The 21287-nt window shown below is 41.1% G+C and overlaps 1 protein-coding gene across 2 annotated transcripts; it reads right to left on the reverse strand.

The window, feature by feature from the left end:
• Positions 1-17791: 17791 nt before the first annotated feature.
• On the reverse strand, positions 17792-20962 carry LOC141777730 (alpha-1-antitrypsin homolog). Of its 2 annotated transcripts, none has more exons than XM_074652245.1 (5): positions 20806-20962; positions 19854-20496; positions 19415-19685; positions 19075-19222; positions 17792-18319 (listed from the first exon to the last, which is right to left on the reverse strand). In XM_074652245.1, the coding sequence occupies exons 2-5, from the start codon at positions 20485-20487 to the stop codon at positions 18128-18130; spliced, it is 1245 nt and encodes a 414-aa protein (XP_074508346.1). In that variant the 5' UTR covers positions 20488-20496; positions 20806-20962; the 3' UTR covers positions 17792-18127. The 2 variants fall into 2 exon arrangements, with proteins under 2 accessions (XP_074508346.1, XP_074508345.1); XM_074652244.1 differs by lacking the exon at positions 20806-20962 and adding an exon at positions 20623-20781.
• Positions 20963-21287: the final 325 nt, after the last annotated feature.

The raw sequence follows: 21287 nt of genomic DNA on the forward strand, positions 1-21287 counted from the left end.
CTTTTGTTTTCTTCCAAATTCTTGCTTCCCATTTTGATTGTTAGTCATCTTGTGTTCTCACAACGTAAACCACTTGAATGCCATTTCCCATGTGGAAAATACAACCTCATGATTTCCATTTGAAAGTAGCCATAGATATCACCTGAGACCACATCACCTCACACATCAACACTTTGGGTCTTTCTGCAAGAGCAGAGCAGTAAAGGGAGAGAATCTGGTTAGGAAGGAGTGGGGTGTGAAATGTATTTTTGACAGGATGAGTTTTCAGCTGACAGATAAGGAGCGACTCTACAGTCCTGTCTGTGATTTCAAAAAACAGCAGAAATTCAGAGCAGCGTTCTGAGAGACTGAGCAGCTTCCAGGCTGATTTTATCCTGCTGGTTAGCTGGTTTTTCTTCCTGTAGTGACTGGCTTACACCGCCAACCAGAGAGAGATTTTTGAGCTACCTGGAGCTCTTGTCACTCAGGTCAATCTTAATAGAGATCTCCCTCACAGCCTGCAGCAACCATTGAAGCCCAAAGCCATGTGGAGACAAAAGCAAAACCTGTTGAGCTTCAGCTACTCAGTCAGGAGGTTTCACAGAGTAAACACGTCCTCATACTCTAACAATAAAATGACTGGTCTGAAACAACACACCTGACGGTTGCAAAAACATGTGATTTAAGGTATGGTTAAGGTCTGGTTATGTTAAGCAAATACAAGTAATCTAAGGGGTCAAAATCACCCACAACAACCTCCTCCATAGATGCCCCGTCACACCAAAAATAATCTGTGTGAGGGAGGGAGGTGTTACTGGAAGCTAGTATAGTTCATATTCTCAATTGGCAAAGCAGGGTTATAAAAAATTGGATGGTGCAGCACATCTAACTTGATAGCTTCCTCCAGGTTTAGTTCAACCAGTGGGCTTCCTCCGCGTCTGACAAGTGAAGCCAATGCGAAAGTGCCTTAAACTCGCATTCTCTCTAACAGCCAGTAGGGGGCGACAAAAAGAAGTCTGATTGTATAGAAGTCTATGAGAAAATGAGCCTACATCTCTCTTGATTTATTACCTCAGTAAACATTGTAAACATGAGTTTATTGTTTCAATCACTAGTTTCAAGTCTTCTTCAATACAGCATGATGTTCATTTAGTAAATGATGGTCCCACTTAGAGTCACATAGACCATAAAGCAGGTGATGCTCTAGGCCGGGACTACCTTGTGTCACTTCCGGTTTAAAAAAACAAACAGGATGGCGACGGACAAAATGCTGAACTTGAGGCTTCAAAACGGCAGTCCACAAACAAATGGGTAACGTCATGGTGACTACGTTCACTTCTTATACAGTGTATGGGTTCAACAGTGCAAATCTACATGTCAAAGTCTGCTAAAGTTAAATTCTATGCGAGCACAGCATCATTTTACGTTGTCTCAGTGAAGGAATCCACTGATCACAGCTATTCTCGTAACATGAATTGAAGCGTTTTCTTTTAAAAATATTTTCAGACATATGACTACACAATATACTTGGGCCGGGCCAGGCACTTTGAGGAGTAAGACAAAGAAAGAGGAAGAAGATGAGGAAGATGAAAAAAAGAAGAGGAGAAAGACAAATGAGAAGTACAGGATAGTCCTACATCATTAATCCTTTAAAGCATTAGCATGTTCTTTCGCCAGGGTTGCACGTAAAGGCAGATTTTAAACTAGTGTCAAAAATTACATCTTTGAGACAAAATTCTGAGAATTTGTATACTTCATCTAGACAACATAGAAACATCTGTAATTTATTTTTATAAAGACTGATTGCTCCACAAGTGACAAACTGATATTTAGAAATGCTTGGTTTCCATTGACTGTAAGGGATAATGTACAGCGAGCCGGTCATTGTTGTGAAAGAGGGTTAGGGTTAGGTTAGACCCCGACAGAGCGATGCCGCTCGCGTCGGGGTCTCTCATCGACCTGAAGGGGATTCTTTCACAACAAAGACCCGCTAGCTGTACATTATTCTACTTATTGCACGCCTACTTACTGAAGAAATCAATAATTTGAAACAAAGACAATCCGCCAGAGTCCGACATCAGAACTGCGCTCATAGCTACAGTCTGCAATAGATAGCAACGGTCTGCTATAAAGACATAACAGACCGTAGAACGCCATGATTGACCAATCAGAATTGAGTATTCAATACAGCCGTGTAATAAATGAGGATAGAATTCAAAATACTGTCAAAAATTCAGTTTTTGAGATAAAATTCTAAAATGTACCACACTATATCTACTCTACCTCAAAATGTTGTCATTTATTTGAATGAATATTGGAGCTTTATAGTGCCACCATCAGGACTATTGGCCCACAAAGCCAGTTGTTGAAGATAAGCATAGGATTGGACCATTGTGCATTGGACCATGGTTTATGTTCATGCATGGGAAGGCAGATTTCTGAGGAGGAGGAAGAAGAAGATTGCCATTTGCCACAACAAAGCCATGTAATAATAAAAAGTAAAACTCAATATACCAAAGTTACACAGTGTGAAGTGGTTGTACTGCATGTAAAGTCTCTCTCTCTCTGGTTTACATTCACTGGAGCCTCTGAGTAAAGTGAAGTGCATGTCGACACACTTAGCCCACCTGGCTGTAAGTATTGAGTCTGGGTTAAGAGCAGAGATGTGTGCCGGTGTCTGCAACAAGAAATGACTGCGGGGAACGTAATCATCATGCAGAGCTGCTAGCAGGAGTCAGAGAGGAACCCTGTCAGCCTCTTAAGTGAGTGCGTGTTTGTGTTCAAATGACTGAGGAGAATGTAATTACCATGCAGAACCGGTAGCAAGAGACACAGAGGAGGTCTTGTCTGGATTTACATGTGTGTAGACGGGAAGGGAGTTCCTCAGAGGTGGTCACACACACACACACACTATACCACTCAATGTAGAGATAAAACACTGTGTGTGTGTGTGTGTGTGTGTGTGTGTGTGTGTGTGTGTGTGTGTGTGTGTGTGTGTGTGTGTGTGTGTGTGTGTGTGTGTGTGTGATGAACTGTCACTGTCCACCATTGTTGATGCTCTTCATGTGTCTCCATCCATCCTGTGTCAGTCACATCTCCTAATCCCCTGAGGCCAGTTGTCATTCAGCTGTTTAATGAAACCTAAATTAATGTGGAAATATTGTATTGATTAATGTAACAGACAGTCAGACATCTTATTAAGAAACCTCAGAGCCATTAAATTACACAAAATGATATGTGGAAGTCTGGAAAACCTGAACTTAAATGTGTTTTTTGACATTCTTGGTGAACTCAAGAGCAGTTGTACAGCCTGAAACTAAATGTTATTGATAATCATTAACAATAATAATAAGAATCCCACACACTGTCAATCAGTTGCACTCACTTTATTAATAAAGTTAAGAACAATTTTGGGTGTGGAAGAACTTTTGACATTAAAAATAAATCTATTTAGATAAAGTAAACATTTAAAGGGACTGTTTGTAACTTCTTACACGTATAAATCACCCAGTTCGGTGTCCCATGCGCGCTTGCATATCGCATATGCACGCTCGCATATGCACGCTCGCGTGCGGCTACGCTGTTCAGACTCAGACTCCAACACAAACTACACGGAAGCACCAAAACCTCTTGGTTGTATCTAGTGAAGCCCGTCTTGCAAAACAGTGTTGGCCGCGGTCGGATGGAGGACGCGGGGGAGACCATAGCTTTGGTCTCCAGGACCGGAGTCTCTGCTGTACTCTGCTCCTCTGCCTGCCTGCCTTCTCGCAGCATGCTCCACCTCACGTGCATGCGCGCACACTACACACTCCACACTCCACACTGCAGAAGAGTTAGTAGCACTGAGAATATCTAGTGGACGTTTGTGCAGAAATAACTGCTGCAACTCCTCCAGACCAACAGAGGTTTCCCGTGTCTTGTGAAGTTTCTCCACAGAGAGAAACGTTATCGTCTCCGACCAGCTGCCGGTGTCTCCCTCCGGCTGCGGTCAGGTGACTGAGGCAGGAAAAGCCAACACTAGGATCAGCATTGATTCATGGAGAGACCTTCTTCTGGTCAGCTAACATTACTGCCAAGCAGCTGAAATATAGAGTGATATTGTGCTTTTAGCTGACGTGTGTCTCCTCACTGTTTAGAGCAATGCTCGTTCATGTCTATTTAGAGCGAGCACAAGCGTGAGCAACAGGACGCTGACTTTCGTTGATATAACGGCCACAGGTGTTGCTGTTAACAAGACATTTCTGATTCTTACAAACAGTCCTTTAAGTCATTTATCAAGCAAAACTACCAAACATACGCTAGTTTCAGCTTCTCAAATGTGAAGATTTGCTGCTTTTTTTGTTTGTTTTTTGACATTATAAATTGATAATCTTAGTTTGTTTTGTCTGATCAAAAGTCCAAAATCCAAAGATGTGGCCTTGGACTCTGGGAAATGGTGACAGGTATTTTTTCTATAACCTGACAGTTTATAGACTAATCAATTAATAAATTAGTCCACAAAATAATCAACAGATTAATCAATACAAATTTGGGCTGTCAATTGATTAAAATATTTAATTGTGATTAATTGTATAATAGTCCATAGTTAATAGTGATTATCCGTAAATTAATCACACATTTTGTATCTGTTCAAAATGTACCTTAAAGGGAAATTTTGTCAAGTATTTAATACTCTTATCAACATGGGAGTGGGCAAATATACTTGCCTTACACAAATGTATATATACAGTATATATACACATATATATATATATGTGTATATATATGTATATATATTATTGGAATCAATGAACAACACAAAACAATGACAGATATTGTCCAGAAACCCTCACAGGTACTGCATTTAGAATAAAACAATATGCTCCCATCATAACATGTCAAACTGCAGCCCAGCAGGCAACAACAGCTGTCAGTGTGTCATTGTGCTGACTTGACTATGACTTGCCCCAAACTGCATGTGATTATCATAAAGTGGGCATGTCTGTAAAGGGGAGACTTTTGGGATTCATCAGGTTTTCTAGTTTCATATGATGCCAGGACCTTCATTCTAGCTTTAAAACTGAGCCCGCTACCACCTCCAAAATATGGATTGCATTTATGCGTTAAAGAAGTGGCGTTAAAACGAATTTGCGTTAACATATTAACTTTGGCAGCCCTAGTGCAAACACATGAACAAATATGTACGATAAGTGTTGTTAGTTACAGTCTCAGATAACATCAGAAAAGCATAACTTTAGAATTGAGTTTGAGATTGTAGTAAAGATTGAATTGCATTTCTGGAGTTAGATTCCAGCTCCTATTGTCCTGATGGAGTGGACAGCAGCTCAGCCTGTGTTTATCAGTTCCCATACAGCCAGCGACTGAGCAGATATTAGCTTGGCCTTATCAGCAGGAGCCACAAAGGGCTGAGGGTGAAGTGGAGCGGATGCTAAGGGGGGAACGGCTCCTCGGGGATGCAGCCAATGATCGTCCCCGCTGAAGGAGTGTGACACTGGGCCTGGGGCGCCGCCACGACAGCCTCGCTATGGAGGACCAACAACGGCAGCAACAGCTACCGTGTAATTTCAATTTAACAGAGGAATGTCCTCATTCTGTACAGCCTGAGTTCACAGAGTAATGATTTTAACTTTCAAATTAACTTTAAGATTGTAATTCAGGGCGGGGACTGAAAGGTCGGTGTTTGAATCCTCAGACTGGCTGCAAAAATCAGACATAAAGTTAAGTTCATCAATGCCAGAATTCTGGACCCTTAACATGTTCCATTGAAGACTATATTTACATGAATTTTGATATTATAAAGCTGCAGCTTTGCTGTTTTTCTGTTTAAAGTAATTGTAAATTGAATATCTTTGTGTCTTGGACTGTTGACCAAACAAAACAAGCAATGTAACGATGTCAGCTTGGCCATTGGAAATTGAGATGGATATTTTTTTACTATTAAATGACATTTTAATTGATTCAAATAAAATAATTGATAATGATAACTGCAGCCCTAATAACAACATTAGATTTCCACTCCTACAGCCCAACCCCCGTATCCAGCAATGTTTGGCAACATGTCATAGTTTGATTAAGGTGTATAAAATGCCATTCAATATTGCAACAAAAAATTTAAAATCCACATTCCTTAAAGGGACTCTATGTAAAAATCTGAAATTGCTTGTTAACAGCGACAACTGTGGCCGTTAAGTCAACGAAAGTCTGCGTCCTGTTGCTCGCTACATAGACATGAACGAGCATCGCTCAAAACAGTGAGGTGACACACGTCAGCTAAAACCTCAATATCACTCTATATTTCACCTACTTCGCAGTAATATTAGCTGACCAGACGAAGGTCTCTCCATGAATCAATGCTGATCCTAGTGTCAACTTTGCTTAGCAGCAGGAAACGACACGGGAAACCTCTGTTGGTCTGGAGGAGCTGCAGCATTTATTTCTGCACAAACGTCCACTAGATATTCTCAGAGCTAAACTAACTCTTCTGCAGTGTGTAGTTGCGTGCATGCACGTGAGGTGGATCAAGAGAGAGAGTGAGAACAAGCGGTGTGTGTGAGTGAAGGCAGGCAGAGGAGCAAAGTACAGCAGAGACTCCGGTTCTGGAGACCAAAGCTACGGTCTCCTCCGCGTCCTCCGACCGCGGCCAACACTGTTTAACAGACGGGCTTCACTAGATACAACCAAATGGTTCTGGTGCTTCCGTGTACTTTGTGTTGGAGTCTGAGACTGAACATGGGACACCGACCCGCAATGATTTATACGTGTAACAAGCTACAAACAGTCCCTTTAACTGGATTAGGCTTATTTTGACTGTGACTTTCTTCAGGTTAAAGTCATTAGTACATTAGTCATTACATACAACAGTGACTACCAAAGAAACAGCGGTTGTCCTGACCTCATTTATCAAGTGTAACTGGAGCAATTTAAAGTAGGGCAGACCTAAAAAGAAGCATGCAAGCTCAGCAAACCTTTTCCTGGATTAATGAAGGTGCAATGTTGTGAGACAACAGTTAACTTTGGTATGCCTTTTTCTGTACACAATAAAGTAACCAAATATGGAAGAATTTTGTGGGAACAATTATTATGTTTTGAACTATAATTATTATGGGGGGGCAGCAAAAATATCTGTCTCTTTAGCTTATAAATGTTCTAATATGTTCACTAGGTAGGCCTCGTCGCTAACTCCGTCTGTCTGCAGTTTGAGCAGTGACACTGAACCAAAAGAGGTCAGTTGTGGGCTGAAAAACTAAAACCAACAGCTAAAAGACGCTGAAACGCTTCATAGAGCTGAGGGAAACTGGAGTCAGGTGATAATTATGCATTATGTGGGTTTTTCAATACGATCAACCACTTTCATAGTCATTTGATTCATTGGTAATATAAAGAATACTGATTACACTAGCTCTAAAACAACACACACACTGGGTTAGGGACAGCTACCTCTGAATGCTTCTATTAAATATCCACCAATAATTTATATAATTTGGGACTTTTGAGAAGTACAATCTTCAGCCAACTGTGTGTTTAGTGTTGGATTAAGGGGTTTATACAGTTAGGCCCTATAGACCCTTTCTGTGTCGAAGTCATGATTACGTCACGGTGTTAGGTGAAGGCAAAACAAAGGAAAGACTGGGGGCTAACGCTAGCAGTGGGCTAAAGTTACACATCTAAAATGTCATCTTGCTGTGTTGTTGGGTGCCAAAATCGAGATTAGGGATGCTAATTTTGAAAATTTTTGTCAACCGATAACCGACCCTCGTTAACCGATTATTAACCGTTCACCGACAAGATTAGTGCCTCGCATGCAGCGGTGCGCCAGCTGCAGTGTATGAGCACAACAGACAACTGAGTCCCCAGTTCACCGTCCGGGAGCGTTAACTTAGCAGCCACGGTGCTTCCTGTAGTGTCGCGGACATACAGCCACTTTCCCAGTAAAAGTCTCCACCGCACATTTAGTTTAGTTTAGCAGGTTGTCAGCTGTGTGTCTGCCCGGCGTAACGATACTCTGTCGCCCAGCGTAACGATAGCGACTGTCCGACAAACAGTGTGTGTGTTTGTGTTACGTTAGCAGCTCTAGCGTTGCCGGTGGCTTCCTGCCACACACATACGCTCTGTCAGCGCGGCGTAACTTTAGCGAGTTTCCAACAGACCGTGCGTGTGTGTTTGGCGGTGGTGAGTGTGAGGTTGTCGGTGGTGTTATAGCTGTGAACGTAGGTGTCGCAGTGTGAGTACAGTTTATTTGTCGGTGAATAAATGCTACAACTCCTCCGCTCAACGCAGGAGCCAACTTCCTGTATCTGCAACGCCGGTTCAGACTCTCTGAAGGTGGACCAGCTTTTCTCCTTAGAGTGACGAGCCACTCCTCTGACTTTTGCTCAGCTTTCTAATTAATTATGAATATTTCTTTTAACAGTTTAACCGATAGCGTTAATCAGTTAAAATGGTTAACGTCGGTTAACGGTTAAACGGTTAGTTATTAACATCCCTAATCGAGATATCGTATAGATTTGAGATGACAAACTGTGATTTGAGGCTCTAGCGAGCTACAATATTGGCAAAACCTTTCAGAGATGGAGAGTAAATGTTTCTAATATTCTGTTTCTAGTCTCTGAAATGCTTCTCCGATATTGTCCGACTCTCTTTCTGACTGATTTTACGGAAGGATAGTTAACTATAAGCATCCAAAGATTTATACCCCCTCAATTTATCTTTACAGCGCTGCCGTTGGCCACCAGCCCGCTGGTCGGACGGCTGGCTACTTAGCTAGCTTAGCTTGCTAATTCCACCATGCTGTCATGAAACACAGAAAATGAGGTGAACAAAGTTGTCCCTCATCTGGTGATAGCACTGTGCTTTCCGACGCTGTGACCAGAGTGTGAGGATGAAGCATTAAGTTGTTACTCATTTAGCTACTGGCTAGTTAGCTAGCTTAGCTTGCTAATTCCACCATGCTACAGGATATGAGCCCAACAGAGGACAGCGCTGGGTCACGGCCCCTCTGCCTCACTCCTCGCCGCTAGGAGTCTACTTCGCTAGGAGGAGAGCAGGCGTTAGCTAGCTTGTCGGTGTCCGGACAAGCTAGCTAGCTAACTAGCCAGTTCCGGAGACAGACAATAGTTGCTAGCTAACTAACATTAACCAGCCGTCTCCTCCTCCAGCAGTAATCTCCAGCGGGGCGCAGGGGTCATTTAATCTGGTCCAATTGGTTAATGTTAACTTTCTCAACTACCACTGGTGATCCTGGAGAGTGAGTGACAGCACATGTTGAGAGAAACTAGGATCTTCTTCAGCCATTGTTAAAAAAAACAGGCCAACAATACTTGCTAGCCACCGTTAACTAACGTGTTCAGAGATGTTTTCTGTCCACTTAACACTCCACCCACAGAATCCGTCATCATGTGTACGAACAGAAAAAGGATACGCGACATATTGTGTGGTAATACAGGCTCAGAACCAATATGATTCAAATTCAACAGGGCAGAGTTACTGAGTCCATATTAAGAGACAATGTTCATGTGAAAAAATACAGTCTTGCTCAAATCTTCTTTAAGGCCTATATGACCTGAATATAACACATGCTATATCTCTTGACAACCACGGGTCCCAGGATCAGCACCTTGGACAGCAACATAACACTTTGTGCACAATGTTTTAAAAGATCCAGCACAACAGGAAGACACTACAGACTGCAGGCTGATCCATTAGACTTCAATCTTTATCCCAACGGAACATTATACACATCTGAAATGATCAGGTCACCAGCGTTGTTTACAACAACAACGTGCCTTTACAGTTAGCTCAAGATAATCCACAGATTTCAGACCTTCTTATTCTCATGTTGGTGTGTGTATCGGTCAGTATCAGCAATCTCTTGCGACTTATTCCTATTTATTCATTATTTATTGAAGCATGTTATACGGTTTCATTGCTTTACTAGAATAGAAAGCTTTATTGTCATCGTACATGGTACAACGAAATTTGGAGGGCTTCTCCAGCTCAGTGCAGTTAAAAAAAGATAAATAAATACAAACAGACAGCTACAATACACATTGATTTCCTCCATTTTACACATAACATTCACAACATTCACAGTAACCATTCATTCCCCACATGATACACATATATTTGGAGTGCTTCTCTAGATTAGTGCAATTAAAACTGTGTATAAATATTGTATATTTATACAGTATTTCACAAAAAAAAATAATGATTGCACAAGTATGAGGTATTTACTGTTTGACAGAGTTTAGAGTTGTTATGGCCCAGGGAAAGAAACTGTTTGTGAGTCTGGTGGTGCGAGCTCTGATGGACCTGTAGCGCCTGCCAGAGGGCAACAGGTTAAATAGGTGTTGTGCTGGGTGGGAGGAGTCCTTGATGATGTTTTTGGCTCTGTTGAGGCAGCGGGAACTGGAAATGTCCTCCAGGGAGGGCAGAGGGCAGCCAGCAATCTTCTGGGCTGAGTTTATGACCCTCTGGAGAGCTCTCTTGTCCGCAGCTGAGCACCCAGCGTACCACGCTGTGATGCCATACGCCAGTATGCTCTCGATGGCAGAGCGATAGAAGGCCAGCAGCAGTTTGTTTTTCCTGAGTAGCCTCAGGAAGTGTAGACGCTGCTGTGCTTTCTTCATGTCGCTGTGGTGTTAGTGGACCAGGAGAGCTCCTCCGTGATGTGGATGCCCAAGAACTTGAAGGTCGGGCCATGCGGAGTGGGACAGGGTCCGTACAACCCCACACTCACCACCGCCAAACACACACACGGTCTGTCGGACACTCGCTAAAGTTACGCCGCGCTGACAGACCTTATGTGTGTGACAATGGCAAGCACAAAGCCACCAGCAGTGCTTCAGCTGTGAAAGTAGCACAAACACACACACGATCTTTCGGTACACTCGCTATCGTTACGCCGGGCAGACACACAGCTGACAACCTGTTAAACTAAACTAAATGATGCGGTGGGGAGTTACTGGGAAAGTGGCTGCATGTGTCCTTTACAATGTACGCAGCACCGTGGCTGCTATCGGTCCCGGACGGGTGAACTGGGGACTCAGTTGTCTGCTTTGCTCATACACTGCAGCTGGAGCACCACTGCATGCAACACACTAATCTTGACGGTTAACGGTTAATAATCGGTTAATAATCGGTTTACGAGGGTCGGTTATCGGTTAAAAAAAATTCCTAGGATCCATCCTAGGATAAAGCGACACATTCTGAATATCTACAGTGAATAAAAGGTACTAGGAGATATTGGGTTTGGGGATCCTCCCCCAAGAAAATTTGAAGGTTTTTGACTTAAAACTATCCAATTTTACATCATTTTGGACCATTATTATTATTTGTTAAATGATTATTTTATTATTTACACATATCACAACCTTCGTCTGAACATTTAATTCTTCTAAAAATGTTTGCCCTAAAAGAGCAGATTCAGAAAACTTTTAAATAATGTTTCATTAATTATATTTGTTAACAAATTAAAAAAATTATGACAAACAGTTGTCTAATTATTTTACAAAAAGGACATGAACATTGTATTGATAAATTACAGCTTCCTCCTTCCTAACGGTATGCCAAGGAGTAAAATGTAGAATTGCCGGTACTGCTTATCGGTAAGTACTGGCCCACTCCGAGCAGTGAGCACCACAAACAAATCCCATTAACGCCCATGGTATTTAAGTGGAGGCAGATATCTCAAAATGTGGAGAAATTAAACCAAAAATATGAATGAATGGCTAGATAACACTAGAGGTAAGTGAGCAAATATGTTTTTGTGGACTGAACCTTGAAACTGTGCCCTGATTTACTGTTGTATTCACCATACACAATTGGAATTAATTGGACTCCAATTTACCACTCTGTTAATCTTGTGACTCCACAATTATCCATTATAGCTCTCCCTTTTTTGCCTACTTTCAGTTTTAGCCAGTTTTTACTTCGTATTTTGTATCCATGAGTATCTATTAGTGGACCTCTTTGATGGTCCCATGGTGGGAAACTGTCTAATCCCTAATTTCAAACACCAACAAACAAGAGAGCAATGCAACTGTGTTTCTCTGGTTGTTTGACAGTTTTCTCACTCTGATTACAGTGTGATCAGACATCATCCAATCTGTAGCTGAGAACAGAGGGGGTGACAACATCAATCATTGTTATGATCATTATAACGCCTTATTTTTTTCCCCTAGTGGATAGCATGCTGAGAGCGTGTACAAAGCCTACTTTGATGATAAGTCCTGCTGTGTCTTCAAGAAAAATCTTTCCAGTCTGTGTTTCTGAGGAAAACATCTTATCAAATGTTGATCTGTGGTCTGAAGCAGGGTTCCTCATATGAAAAGCTTTCTGGGGTATTGAATTACACATCTGTAGGAGCCTGCACATCATGTCAAATCAGTAACATCACAGTATCAGAGCTGTCTGATCTTTACATGTTATTTACCACTTGTGTGCTTCCCTGAGTGCTGTAATGGGAGGCTGTACAGTTGAGGAAGTTGGCAGCTTTGGATTTGATCAGATAACTTCCCCTCAGATCTTTTGTTTAGAGGTTTTAAATTATAAAACTAATCAGCATGTTCTGTTGAGGGAATCAAATTGGAGAGCAAACGCTTAGATAGCTAATAGAGCTGATGTGCATTTCTTGAAGGGCATATTTTTCTGTGGATGTGATGCACCGGAGCAATCAGATGTTAAATCAGAGGCCAGAAAACAGCGGGTAGGAAAGTCAAAATGTTGGCAATATCTCCAAAATAGAAGATATTTCCACGGCAGAATAAAAGAAAACCTTTGCCCCTGATGAATGCTGTGCATTTCCTTTCTTACACCAGGAAATCTCTGATAAAAGAATCCATTATCAAGGTTTATCCCAGACCAGACATCACAGATCTCATCTGAATCAATGTCCCACAATCACACTGCCTTTTTCAGCATATGCAGAGCAAAAGCTGACTTTGTGCTTTGCTTCTGATGTGATTTTTGATTGGAATTGCCCCTTGAAAATTGTTCTGTAATGGAATCTGTTTTTTAAAAAAGCTTTACAAAGTTTAACAGCTTGCTCTCTGTGATATGTATTTTAGTGCCATAGAGGTTGGACGACCACAAGAGTCACTGAAATAGTAATAAAGCATTCAATTGATTAATAACTAATTGTACGATAAAAATAGCTATTAATACATTTGTTTACAAATTATTATTTTTATTATTGTTAATAATAATAATAGTAATAATAATAATAATAATTAATCTTTGAATAAATGGACTAAATTACAATGTAATTCAGTATTTGACATTTTAATAGGCAATACAAAATTCTAAAAATAATTTACAAATGAATTATTAATCCATCAATAAATAGTTCAAAAGCTAAATGCAGAGGCCAAATAGAGAAGCTAAATGACTTAGCAAAGCCGATAGCTAATGTTTAGTAAAAGCAGCAGGAAAATGCAAATGGGAAAAGAAGTTGCCCTTTTAAATGCCTGATTAAAACCAGTATTCTTAAAGGGACTATTTGTAACTTTATAAGCGTATAAATGTAGCGGGTCGCCACACATGCACGTTCGCATATGCACGCTCGCGTGTGGCTGGAGCCTCGTCTCCGCTGCCTGCTCTCCTTCACTCAGAATGCGCGCGCGTTCTCGCTCAGCTCGCTCCACCTCTAGACGTGAACGCGCGCTCACTCCACACTGCAGAAGAGTTAGTTTAGCTCTGAGAATATCTAGTGAATGTACAGTGGACGTTTGTGCAGAAATAAATGCTGCAGTTCCTCCAGACCAACAGAGGTTTCCCGTGTCTTGTGAAGTGACGGAGCTCTTCAGAGAGTTACGTTACCCTCTCGTTACCGACCAGGTGCCGGTGTCTCCTCTGCTCTCTCCGGCTGCGGGCGGAGAGAGCAGGGAGACACGCTGCAGAGCCGCGCTGCTTCAGCCTGCACTTAGGCAGGAAAAGCCAACACTAGGATCAGATCTAAATCATGTTCATGGAGAGACCTTCGTCTGGTCAGCTAACATTACTGCCAAGCAGCTGAAATATAGAGTGATATTGTGGTTTTAGCTGACGTGTGTCTCCTCACTGTTTTGAGCGATGCTCGTTCATGTCTCTGTAGAGCGAGCAACAGGACGCTGACTTTCGTTGACTTAACGGCCACAGGTGTCGCTGTTAACAAGCAATTTCCGATTCTTACAAACAGTCCCTTTAATGTATTTTTAAATAATGTACTTATTTACTGTTTTTTTCTTTTTTGTAAATCCCTTTTTAATTTGAACTATTTATTGATGGATTCATATTTAATTTGTAAATTCTTTTTATAATTCTTCTTTTTATTGCCCATTAAAATGTCAAATAATGAATACTTTGTAATTTAGTCCATTTATTCATAGATTAATAAATACATTTGTAAACAAACTTATTAATGACTATTCTTATTGTACAATTAGTTATTAATCAATTAAATGCTTTATTACTATTTATAGAACTATTGCTCTTATAGCATAATCCACTTATCTGCTGACCATATGTTTACTCAGTATATTACCAATGCTAATATTTAGCAAAAATGCCGAAATGGGTGATGCGGTTTTCAAATTAGTTAGCTAATGCGGCTAGCAGCCGGTTAGCTTAACACACGAAAGCTAACAGCTAACCGCGCTAGCATGAAACAGATACATTTATATGGGGAGATACGTCCGATTTCTTCTGATTTTCCAAAATAAATATACTGGTTGTATCGCTTCTTTCTTGTTTGTATTTGTCAAATATTATAATATATATATATATATATATATATATATATATATATATATATATATATTTGTCCTTGAAGCTCATTAAAATGCTTCCTCAGTCAAAGCAAAATTAGTTTGTTGTCATGCTACTGCAGAGCTCTTCCCTGCAGCGTACATAGGAGTCTCTTTATTACAGCTGCCTGCTGCCACCATCTTGATGACATTTGCAACAACTATATAGCCAGAATTCAGCCACAAGACAACACAGACCTACTGCTCTTTCTGTGGCTCAGAGGAAGGAAACTATCCCCTCCACAGGTGTAGCTCATTACTAGGAAAATCACAGGTGTACAGTATATAATAACCCTAATTAAGGCTGTACCCCATATTGTACATGCTGGTCAGTACAAAATCGAGTTTGTCAGTTGCACATAAAATAAACAATTACTAATTAGTGTGAATGCTGTTCAGCAGTATTGTTCTTCGAATCTCTAATCAACTTCAACTCCATACTCCACTTTGAAACGCTACTGCTCCCACATACTTTCAGCTACAGACTTCATTTAAACTTTAAACCATTTACAAGTCTTTGAACTATTAAGCTATGATTCAGCTTTTTGATATCTTTCAAAAATTTTAATTTATCACAGTTTAAGTTTAATGCTTTTCTCAGACTTTTTCTGAGTTTATAATGGGTGTGTATTGTGCTGCTTTACAGTGATGACATCACTCACACTCTAACCCTCCCTTTCTGGCAAAACACCTTGTACGTTCCACAGCTTCCAATTCTCATATATAAATAATACATCAAAACGTAAATATTTTTGTCTTCTTTCAGATGATGTGCCCATTTAAGCAATAGGTGTTACAGTTTTGGAATTATCTGCTTAAAAAAAAAAAAGAGATCCCTTCCTCTCTCTCATCTGCTGCAATGATCATTCACTTCTGAAAGTCTGGAGCAAAAACTCAAATGTGGAGACTTTTTAAACTGCCAGTTGTCAGTCATTTTTAATTTTATCCACACAAATGACACGTCTACATCTTCATCAAAGTCTTGAGGTGCTCAAACTGAAGAGTGAACTGAAATTTCAGCTATAAAACTTATAGTTTATTATAGGGTCTTTTTCAGGTAGTACCTTCTCTGTGTTTTCACCACAAACGTCCAACCATGACTCAGCACTTTCAGACACAAACAGGTGTTTCTGTTTGGGTGATTAGAGCTCCATCAGTCTCAGCCTGTCTCTGATTGGCTGATTAGAGCTCCATCAGTCTCTGCCTGTCTCTGATTGGTGCATTGCTCTTAAGCTCTTTTTGGGATCTCTCTTTTTTTAATTGTTTGAAAATTCTCTCTCTCTCTCTCTCTCTCTCTCTCTCTCTCTCTCTCTCTCTCTCTCACACACACACACACACACGCATACATTCGTTTACAGGTGTAATCTATCAGAAACATTTACAGAACTTGTAGCACCTCTTATTCTATGGCAACAGTCAACATATTTTGCAGCTAATGCTGCACATTGATTTTTCTCCCCATGGCAGTTTCTGAGGATCAGGGAGATGGATAAACTCAGGATATACATTATTTATTTTTTCAAAGAAAACCTCTCTCCCATCCTTATATTTCTCAAGGCACAGTCATAACAGAGATTATGTTGAAACTGAACAGCATCCATTAAAAAAAAATAGTTCTCAAAAATGGTTAGTAGGCCTATAGTACATGATGTTTTAGTTATGACAATAAAACTTATAAAATAGTGCTATTGTCCTTTAAAAGCCCCTGAGACCTGCAGGATCGTGGGCGATCATATGAAACTAGAAAATCTAAGGAATCCATTGGTCTAGCCTCGGGAAGGAGGCTAAATAATGCTCCAAAGTTAGGCTAAGTTTTGGCGAAGAAAAACTGGCATGGCCATTTTCAAACGGGTCCCTTGACCTCTGACCTCCAGATATGTGAATGTAAATGGGTTCTATGGGTACCCACGAGCCTCCCCTTTACAGACATGCCCACTTTATGACAATCACATGCATTGGGGTCCCTAAACACTCTTGAATTGCATAAATTGGGTATCACTGTGAAGCTGAGACTCTTGTGGAACCAATGAGCCCAACTGTATTCATGTGTGATGATAGCCATTTCATTGTATTGAGACCATATTTTTTTTATTTGACCTCCCAGTATAAAATGACCTGTGGTGACCTCTAGGATAATCACAGCCTCATGAAACTTTACAGCCACAAACTACAGAGGATGGATGGCTTTCCTAGCTACATTGACAATACGGGGGTTTCTGAACAGTTTCCAGAATAGAAGTGATCACCATACAATCAAAAAAGAAGTCACTGTGTGTTGGTGCTGACACGGGAGACAAAGTGTATGTGTACTGATTGTGTAAATACTCCTGTAGCAACTCCTCTGTTGACAGGTCAAAGGGCGAGGAGTCATGTGAGGCCGATGGCCATCTGGTTACACATCCTCTCTCCACTGTGTCATCGGCCACATAAAACTTAACTGTTAAGCCACTAGATAAAATTATGCTGAGTATTCTCCTCCAGTCAATCCACATAGCCCGGATTTATAATGAAAAATGACAGATTATCTCAGAAACAGGCCACAATTTATTTATAATTTATGACCAAATATAGGCATGGCATCAGGCAGGTAACACTGGCAGGGAAGGATGAGATTATTTAATCTTATTTAAACTAGGTTTGTCAATCCATTTGAATATTTAATCGCGATTAATCGCATGATTGTCCATAGTTAATTGTGATTAATCGCAAATTGATCGCATATTTTTTATCTTTTCAAAATGTTCCTTCTAGAGAGATTTGCTGACTTGACTATGACTTGCCCCAAACTGCATGTGATTATCATAAAGTGGGCATGTCTGTAAAGGGGAGACTCGTGGGTACACATAGAACCCATTTACATTCACATATCTGGAGGTCAGAGGTCAAGGGTCACCTTTGAAAATGGCCTTGCCAGTTAAAACGAATTACACATTATTATCGCGTTAACTTTGACAGCCCTAATTTAAATATGTTGTATCTATTTATTGTGGATGTGATGTCATGCTGCACAATGCATAGAACAATTGAATCACTTTTTTTCTTTTTTCAGGGCACTCCTTTATTATCTTTACAAAGTAAAAGACATGTACATGCTCACTGAAGAAATTCATCGATTATCAAAATAGTTAATAGTTAATTTTCTGTCTAACTGACTGATCAATCTTTGCAGCTCTACATCTCATTTACATCAACAAAATGTTCTTTAATGATACTTTTGTAGAATTAGTTCCATTCAGAGACCAGTGAAAACTCCCCTGCAAAGATATACATGCACACAAGCACATTCCTGCTACATTCCTGCTACAGCCTGATAAGATCTTCATGATGGCACCTGTGACCGTGATTTATCATTTTCCTAGCATGTGCCTTTACATGGCTGTGGGGTTGCTGATCTTGCCCATGAAGAGGATGTTCTCAGTGGAGTTCTCCAGGATGAAGACCAAGAAGGGTCTGTCAATTCTGACTGATGGTGGCAAACTGAGAAATATCATTTCGATAATAGTGGCCCCCGTTGCCTCTGTTCCCATCTCAGTGACACTCAGCGTGGCCTTGTGGGACACCTGTAGAGGAAAAAGGGGGCAGTCAGAGTCTAGTTTGAAACGAAGTGCAGATCTAGAAAAAAAATGTAGAAGCTTAAGGGAGTGTTTTTCAACATGTCACTGTTCTGTTAACCCGTTTTAACTCCCAACTTGTCAAATACCGATGCAACTGAGGCACCCTATAGTGTCTGTATGACACGCACCAGGCTTTGAACTAACTCCAACAACATACACCCATCCGCCTCATTATTAGACAGTCAGAGCCACTGACGTAGGATAAAGAGAGGGAACGTTTGCATAGGGTGGGCGGGAGTGGATATTGGATGGGTCTGTTTTATATCTATGGGTCCAACAAACACAGGACTTTGAGCCAGGAGACCACTGTTCGTGTCCTGTGTGAAGCCAAGTCAACAGTGACTTATTGTACTGTAGTTTTGTTACGTAACTTCTGTACTTAGCTAACGACAGTTACAAAACAAGTGTACTTATTTTATGTAACAAACGTACTAACGTACGATCTTTTCCTACAAACAAATCAGAGATCAGAGTTTGGGGATTTCTTGTTGGTGCAACCAACTACACAGCAACTCTTCAGCATAGCGTTATTACTATTACTGGTTTGTTTAGAAGTTTGGAGACATGTTTCAACTGTTTACTCTGTTACCGTCTATGAGGGACGTTGGATTCTTTTCCTCCAAAAGGGGGCGTGGTTCCCATGTTGTTCATAAGAACTTAAATTGATAATGAGCCTAAGAAGAAAGGTTTGCCTCTCCTACCTTTGAGACTTTGATTTTGACCTCGTCAGAAATGCCAGAGAAATCAGCCCTGTCCTCAAAAGCGTCGGTTATGCCCATTTCTTTCAGTGTGTTTTCCAGAGAAGCATCAGCAGAGATGGAAAACTTTGGTAGGAACAGATCCACATATCTAAGAAACAGAACAACACCGGGGTCACAAACACTGTAATATACAGTTAAAGTACAGCTTGTATAATGAAGTTAAACTGTGCTAATCATGAACACCTTACTTGTTGTTTCTAGTAAATCAAATACATCTAATCCAGTCAACATTTACTCAATCTCTAGAGGATGAGGATTCAAAAATAAAGATTCATCTTACTCCATAGAGACTGAGTTTCGACAGTGCTTGATGTAGTCCTTGTTGATGATGCCCTCCGCCTCCGTCATCTTGCCTTCATCAGGCAGGACGATCATCATGGAGGTGCTGCCCTTGTAGGGCAGCATGACGACGGTGGTGTGGTTGTCAACATCCCAGTAGGTGTCGTAGTCACCCGTCCTCATCATCATGTCCACCTGAACTTTGGTGGTCTTGTCCACATGGAAGTCCATCTTGCGTGTCATGTCACGATTAAATTGTTTTTTCCACTCTCCTGAATGAGGCAGTGAGGGGGGGGGAGATGTGAGTAGATATGTCAGTTCAAATTATTATTGTCAGTTGTTTTTAAAAGTTGAAGAATGCTCTACAGTCTACAATCATCATACTTGTTTGCCTGTTGGTAAACTACACATTGAGACATGGACTTGAATTCACTTCTTACCTTTAAAGTAGACATAGTTAATAAGCATCATGGCCATATCAGGGTGCAGGTCCTTCACCATGTCTTTGATCCTGTCGTGGGTTTTGTTAGCGATGTATCTGTTGATCTCAGCTACAGCCTCAGCAGGATCGGTAAAGTTGACGTTGAAGACCTCACCAGAGTAGTGGTGCCTGACATCCTTCAGGAACTTCTCCAGAGGATCGCAACCAGAGCGCACGGCCACAGCGTTACCGACATCCAGCTGCTGATTCTCATGGCTGTGTCCAAGCATGTCGAAAAGATGCTCGTATGCTTCGTTGACCTGAGTCTGGTTTAAGGTGCTGTATCCCAAGCTGGAGAACAGCTGGCTGTGGGTTTCACCACGAGCCCCTGTAGACAGCACGGACAGGGCGGTGGAGATGCCCAGCGGCGAGTAGAATATGTTCTTTCCAGCAGCAGCCTTGGCATTCAGGTTTTTGTAGAGGGCAAAGGCAAAGTCAGCATTGGGAGACGACAGCTTGTGGCAGCTCATTTCTCCCTCATGGCTGTGATCAGAGCCATCATGGTGGTGGTGGTGGTGGTGTTGGTGGTGGTCTGCCCAGGCTGCAGCCAGCAGCAGCGCTGCGAGTGCACAACTAGCGAAGATCCTACGCATCTTTACAGCCTGTCCATATGAAAGGAAAACGTTAGGTCACAATAGTATTTAATAACAAACAACCTTGTAAATAAGAATAAAACCAAGCGAACAAAATTGAATTTGAAATGAAATGGCAAAGAACAATTTTACAACCTTGTATATAACACAATGAAGGAAAAGGTTTTACAGCTTTACACATGTATTCTATCACACATGTTGTCTCCACATTTAAAAGGTTCGTTTCTAAACTTCCAAATGTCGCTTCAATTTATTAAGTCCAAGTCCTCCTAGTTTAAATAAAACATTCAGCTTATTTCAATGGGGGTCCATGCTTACCGTTAACGTCCTCTGGTGCAGTTTGGCAGAAAGCTCATCATTATCTTCAAATCGAAGAGAGTCAGCTGACACATCTATTAAAAATTAACAAGGTTCAGCCTTTTCTGTCCTTTGCTAAGAGATTCCCGGCCAAGCTATCTTCACTTCACTACAACACAACCCACAGAACACAACCGCTGGTGAGTTTGCTGTGCTATAAAGGTTAAATACACACAAGCCCACAGTATTAATCACATAAATACAAGAACAAATGATGCAACAGAAATCAGGAGCCTTTCATGGAAGTATGAAGCAACTCATTCCAAACAGTCATTTCTACTTTAAAGGGATAGTTTGGGTGTTTTGAAGTGGGGTTGTATGAGGTCCTTATCCATAGTCAGTGTATTACCTACAGTAAATGACAGTTGGCACGCCCCCAATTTGAAGAAACAGACAGCAGTACTGACACCGGAGCAAAGCAATGTACTGCTGTGGACGGGGCC

This window comes from Sebastes fasciatus, chromosome 11, assembly GCF_043250625.1.
Source record: "Sebastes fasciatus isolate fSebFas1 chromosome 11, fSebFas1.pri, whole genome shotgun sequence".
In the NCBI taxonomy this organism is placed as follows: Eukaryota; Metazoa; Chordata; class Actinopteri; order Perciformes; family Sebastidae; genus Sebastes; species Sebastes fasciatus.